The sequence below is a fragment of the Rutidosis leptorrhynchoides genome, chromosome 2 (assembly GCF_046630445.1).
Source record: "Rutidosis leptorrhynchoides isolate AG116_Rl617_1_P2 chromosome 2, CSIRO_AGI_Rlap_v1, whole genome shotgun sequence".
Taxonomy (NCBI): domain Eukaryota; kingdom Viridiplantae; phylum Streptophyta; class Magnoliopsida; order Asterales; family Asteraceae; genus Rutidosis; species Rutidosis leptorrhynchoides.
Window position 1 is genome coordinate 474,947,271 of NC_092334.1, and position 6,716 is coordinate 474,953,986.

The 6,716-nt window shown below is 33.1% G+C and overlaps 1 protein-coding gene across 1 annotated transcript; it reads left to right on the forward strand.

Annotated features, from left to right (window-relative positions):
* Window positions 1–2,648: 2,648 nt before the first annotated feature.
* Window positions 2,649–5,198, forward strand: LOC139889406 (uncharacterized). Its single transcript, XM_071872360.1, has one exon. The coding sequence runs from the start codon at window positions 2,649–2,651 to the stop codon at window positions 5,196–5,198; it is 2,550 nt and encodes an 849-aa protein (XP_071728461.1).
* Window positions 5,199–6,716: the final 1,518 nt, after the last annotated feature.

Below are 6,716 nucleotides of genomic sequence, written 5' to 3' on the forward strand. Positions count from 1 at the left end.
TTCCAGAAAGCTCTAGCTCGTGCTCCAATCAACCCCCCCCCCCCCCCCCACCCCCCCCCCACCACAACCCCCCACCCCCACACACACACACACACAGAATAGGTGGGCTATCAATCAAATTTATTTGTGGTAAACCCCAAAGGGGTGGTAGGGTGTTTGGGAGTACTCAAAGGAGACTCAAGTTCAATATTCACCAATCCCGCTTTGGGGCCTTGCTTTTCAAAAAAAAAAAAAAAAAAAAAAAAAATTATTTGTGGTATTTATTCGTTGAGGAAACTGGAAAGTGATTCGTACATACAACTAATTTTTATTCATACACAATCAAATATGCTCTATGGTACTGTACAGTACAAAACTTCTGAGCATGTTAGTTGTGTATGGATAAAAATTAGTAGTGTACAGATCATCACCAATGGCGTATCCATGAATTTAGTACGAAGGATTCAAAATGTTAAAAATTTGTAAAAAAGAAAACCGGGGCAAAATGTCAAACTTTTACCATATAAATACACTAAACGTCGAACTTTAACACAACATTGAAAAAAATTTGAGTCGTCGGGAGCTACTGACCTCGATAGACCCTTCTATGATCCGCCCCTGATCATCACCCGTTTTGAAAGAGAGTAATTATTTTGTAATGTACCAAAATAGACTTGTAAAAAAAAATATAGAATAGAGGAAATATTTTTGTTGTACCCCGATTCTGTGCAAGTTTGTTGTACGTTCATATTCTTTATAACGTATATCAACATGCAATCTACAACCAATATAAATAAGAAAAACACTCACATTTTACTATAATTCTCGTGGCCACTTATGCATTCATTACTAGCCCACTCTATACTTTGATTACTTTACGCTTACTAGGGCACCACTCTACCCCTTCTCTATTCTTTTCTTTCTCCCTAAAAAACCTAAATTTAAAACCCAAGAATTTTAGATGATTGAGTGTCCCTTAATTTGAAAGAGTTAGATCTTACCGCAACTAGCAGTAAACTCAGTCTTCTTTTTAACATACCAGTACTGACTGACGGAGCTTGAAGTTGTTCACTGAGAGGTCGTGATCACTATATATTATATAATTAGAGGTTAAACTTGTTCATTGGGGTCAAAATAACTATTAAATTTCACAAATTTTTCTAAAAAAATAATAGATTATAACCTGCAAATTTGCGGGACTAAAATATGAATTAGTTTCAAATATGTTTTAGTATTTTATAGCTAGATATACATATCAATTAAATGTACCCAAAAAAGAACTGCCACCCAAACATGTATATAATTTTCATATTCATCATTATATAAGGAAAGTATACGTAATATAAAAGACACTAACAATGGCTTTGATTATATTATCACCATCATCCAAATCATATGTTCCACACCCGGTACCAGGTCTCGCGCTCGGGGGGCTTGATTACCCGAGATTTTACCTTGTATGGGGGAGCCAATGTGCTCGTTCATATGAGAGTTTCCTCGCTTATCAAAGAAAAAAAAAAATCATATGTTCCACGCCCACATTTTTTTATTTTTTTGGTTAACGAGGGAACCCGCCCCGCAACACCCACATTGGAGCCCTACGGACCGGTAAACCCTCGGGTACCCGAGCCCCCAGGCTTACCCGGATCCCAGATGAAGCATCCTCAGGTGAGCTCCCTTTTTGAACGAAATGGCTTCGCCAAGATTCGAGCCCGGGTGCAGGGCCGGGCCTGAGAATTTGGATGCCCAGTGCGAGATGGTCGAAAATATGCCCCCTATAAAAAATTTAAATAGCACACCACAATTTTTTTAAGGGTTTGGAACCTAGTCAATCTAGGCGGCTCATCCCTATAATTGCTGCCCCTTATAATTTCATCTATACCATACTCAATTTGGCCCATAATTCTAGCTCCCATAAAAAAACAAGCCCATAATATATACATGGATCTAGAAAAAAAAAAAAAAAAAAAAAACCCTTTTACAGCAACCATCGGGCATCCAAACGTTTCTAACGTTAGTAACGCATCGGTTCCCCAAATATCGATCAAAGTAGTTGTTGGGGTTATTTTCTTTATTGCCGTCAACTGCCCACCCAACATCCCATCTGCTCATCTTCAAGAATCATTGAATACCTGAATCAATACACAATCAGAACTCAATAACAATTAAAAAAACCTTATTTTCACTCTGTTTTGTGTGTGTGCTGTTATAGAGATTTCAGATTTGAAGAAAGAAATATAAGAAATTGAAGAAGAGTGAAGAGAACTAGAGCAGAAGACGATAGATATAGATATATAACTATATAAAGTGATAGTTGGTATGCAACAAGTAATTAGAAGTCTTCTACTTTTTTGTTAGTCAACAAAAGTACGTCACCTACTGTTGCAATCAGTGAATCACTCATCTAAAAGACAAACCAAGGTGTTATCTTTCCACTCTTTGCCTCTTGTTTATATTTATATTTATTTATATACTTATTACGAATATATGATATAATTTTGATTGGAATTATTAATTTTAATATATAGTAATTGATTGATTATATTCTGTTCAAATATTATATTTCTTATAGTTGTCTACTTAGCATTCTTTAATTGTTTAATTTGTCTATTTATTTTTTTTAGATTGTTTATTTGTTTATATAAATTTTGTTAAGAAATTAAACAAGTATGCCTCCTCGAATACAACCATCCGGTGCCCAAAATAGAAAAAGAAAAAAACAACAACAAGAACTTACTCAATCTTTACAAGGATCTTTGCATAAATATTTTGTTAGACATGAAAGTAATGATAATGAGAATATAGTTGAAGAACACAATGTTCAAGCAAATAATGTTGGTGAAAATGGTGTTGAAGAGGATAATGTTGTCGAAAATAATGTTAATGAAAACAAAAATGAATACAATAATATGTTCGGAGATAATGCAAATCAAAATTATGTTGAAGAAAATAATGAAAGTGTTGGAAAGTCTTGTGATATTGGAGTTAATTTTAATATTTTCGATGTGAGAGTTTGGGATGGTTTAAGTTCAAACATGAAAGATTTGCTTGTAACTAAATGGCCAGTTAGAGAAACTAATTTTGATTACCCAAAAGATAAAGCAAATAGACACTTCTCTGATATCCATTATGAATGTAAGTTACCAAATAGTGATATTGTTGATAGAAAATGGTTAGTTTATTCGAAAGAGCTAGATAAAGTATTTTGTTTTTGTTGTAAGTTATTTAAAACTGCTATAACTAGAAGTCAATTAGGAAGTACAGGATTAAGTGATTGGAGACATCTTGGTAAAAGTTTAAATGACCATGAAAATAGTTCCGAACATATGATTAATTTAAGAACATGGTCTGAGTTGCGGTTGAGGTTAGATATGAATGAAACAATTGATAAAGAGTTACAAGAACTTATTAAAAAAGATACCGAACAATGGAAACAAGTTTTAGTTAGAATAATTGCTACTGTTAAATGTCTAGCTCAATATAATTTGCCGTTTCGAGGTACAAATGAAAAGTTGTATGAAAATAGTAATGGAAACTTTTTAGGAATACTTCAAATGATTGCCGAGTTTGGTCCTGTAATGAAACAACATTTTCGTAGAATTGAAAACAAAGAAACACGTTATCATTATCTTGATCATAAAATTCAAAATGAGTTAATTGAAATGTTAGCATCCGAGGTAAAAAGTGCAATAATAAAGAAAATTAAAGAAGCAAAATATTTTTCAGTAATTCTCGATTGCACTCCTGATGTAAGTCACAAAGAACAAATGACTTTAATCATAAGAAGTGTTGATGTGTCTAGCTCACCTATAAAAGTAGAAGAGTTTTTTATAGAGTTTTTAGTCGTAGAAGATACATCAGGTTTAGGTCTTTTCAATGCACTACAAGAAGTTTTGAAATCTCTAGATTTAGATATTAAATGTGTAAGAGGACAAGGCTACGATAATGGATCTAACATGAAGGGAAAACATCTTGGTGTACAAAAAAGATTACTTGATATAAATCCTAGAGCTTTCTATATGCCATGTGGTTGTCATTGTCTAAATTTAGTATTATGTGATATGGTGAACTCTTGTCATAAAGGGAAGACTTTTTTCGGAACTTGTCAAACAATATATAACGTGTTTTCTAGTTCTACAAAACGGTGGAGTGTTTTACTTAATTATATTGATGATTTGACTTTAAAATCGTTGTCTACTACTCATTGGGAAAGTCATGTAGAAAGTGTAAAAGCTATAATAACTCAAATTCTTCAAATAAAAGAAGCTTTGATACAATTAGCTAAAGTAAGTGAAGATGGAAAAGTGTGTAGAGATGTAAAATCATTGATAGATGGTGAATTTTCAAGTTTTGAATTTATATTAAGTTTGGTTATTTGGTATGATATTTTATTTAATATTAATTTAGTTAGTAAAAAGTTACAATCGAAAGATATGCTTCTTGATGTTGCTATTAAAAGTTTGGATGGATTAGTTAATTTTCTTGAGAATTATAGGAATACTGGGCTTGATAGAGCTATTATTGAAGCAAAAAAAATTGCGGAAACCATTGATGTTGAACCTGAATTTCCCGTTAAACGTGCTTCTTGTAGGAAAAAACAATTTGATGAGATTCCAAATACCGAAAGAGAACAACAATCCGCTAAAGAAAAATTTAAAACTGATTACTTTCTTGTTTTAGTTGATATGGCTCTTTCACAAATAAAGACTAGATTTAAACAAGTGAAACATTTTGAATCTATATTTGGTTTCATGTTTGATGCATCAAAGTTACATAATTTAGATCATGACCTCTTGAATAAATGTTGCTTGAATCTTGAAGTTGCTTTGACATATAATAAAGATTCTGATATTGATGGAAATGACTTGTTCAGGGAGTTAGAATATTTGCAGAGCATGTTGCCAAATGTAGCTTATGAGGGAGAAAGACCGTGGACATCCATTCAAATAATGGAGTTTGCAAAGAAGATCGATATGTTTCCAAATGTGTTACTTGCATACAAGATTTTGCTAACTATACCAGTCACTGTTGCATCTGCGGAACGGAGTTTTTCAAAATTGAAGTTATTGAAGAATTATTTACGAAGTACAATGAATCAAGAACGGTTAAATGGGTTAGCAATTTTAAGTATTGAAAGCTGGTTTTTATCTAATATTGATTATGACAAAATAATTGAAGATTTTGCATCAAAATATGCACGTAGACATCATTTTAGGTGATTCGTATGTTGTAACTTGAATTTCTTGTTTATTTGTAAAATTGTATTGTGATTATTAAATAAAAATTGGCGTAGGGATGAGCCGCCTAGATTTACTAGGTTCCAAACCCTTAAAAAAATTGTGGTGTGCTATTTAAATTTTTTATAGGGGGCATATTTTCGACCATCTCGCACTGGGCATTCAAATTCTCAGGCCCGGCCCTGGATCCACAGCAGCTGTATTGGTTGCTTCAATCAACACATGTACATCAATTAAAATTGAATGTCATGTTGGTCAAATGGATCAAACCTTCTAGTTAAAATCTTTAAGCTGTGAATGTTTGGTGACCTAGTATTGGAAGCTTGAATCAGCGACACAAAACCAACTCGTGCAGATAGCGTCTCTGTTCATGCGCTCTGATTGTTTCAGATCCTTGAACTCACGGATAACGTTTTTCAACATTCTTTGCAGAGCCTCTTGCGATGAAACCAGTAACAATGGAGCCTAAAGCCTATTAAAAAGCAATTAATGATCAAGCGGAAGTACAACGATTTAGAAAATATACAACATGAACTCATTTATGTCTTAATAAATCATGTTATCCATTGTGATCGCAATGAAAAATACTATAATATTATTCACAGCTTCGTATGTTATAGTACTTAGCATACCCAACTACATAGAAGTAACATGCTTGTAGTTATTACACAAAAGAAAATAGCTCCCACTGCTCATCAGAATCAAAAATACCCTTGGAACCACCTACAGATGCCAAATAGTCTCGAATTAGTTAATAAGCTGATGATACAAATTCCTACAACTCTTTAAAGTTGTTGGTGCATAATCCCGAGTTTTATATTGTAATATGTTCTATTTGTATTATCGTTTACATTTCAGTCGTGTATGAACATTGTCGTTGATATTTGTGTTTGATATTGATTATGCGATGATGTGAAATGGTTTAGAGCTGATTGGTTGGCAGCTCAGACCATCGACCGATGGTAGGGACTGAGACGACCCGCCCTAATTCATAAGGACGAATACAATAACATATGGTTACATCGCGAGGTACTTGACCTCTATATGATACATTTTACAAACATTGCATTCGTTTTTAAAAGACAAACTTTCATTACATCGAAAGTTGACGGTATGCATACCATTTCATAATATATCCAACTATAATTGACTTAATAATAATCTTGATGAACTCAATGACTCGAATGCAATGTCTTTTGAAATATGTCATGAATGACTCCAAGTAATATCTCTAAAATGAGCAAATGCACAGCGGAAGATTTCTTTCATACCTGAGAATAAACATGCTTTCAAGTGTCAACCAAAAGGTTGGTGAGTTCATTAGTTTATCATAATAATCATTTCCATAATTTTAATAGACCACAAGATTTCATTTAATCAATAACCATACACTCGTAAGTGTTTAAAATTCATTCATATGGATTGAACACCTGGTAACCGACATTAACAAAATGCATCTAGAATATCCCCAAAAATAAAATCGAAGTACTAAAGCAGTTC

What these genes read in the sequence shown, in the direction of transcription:
- LOC139889406 (XM_071872360.1), top strand. Translation starts at nt 2,649, where the DNA reads ATGCCTCCTCGAATACAACCATCCGGTGCCCAAAATAGAAAAAGAAAA.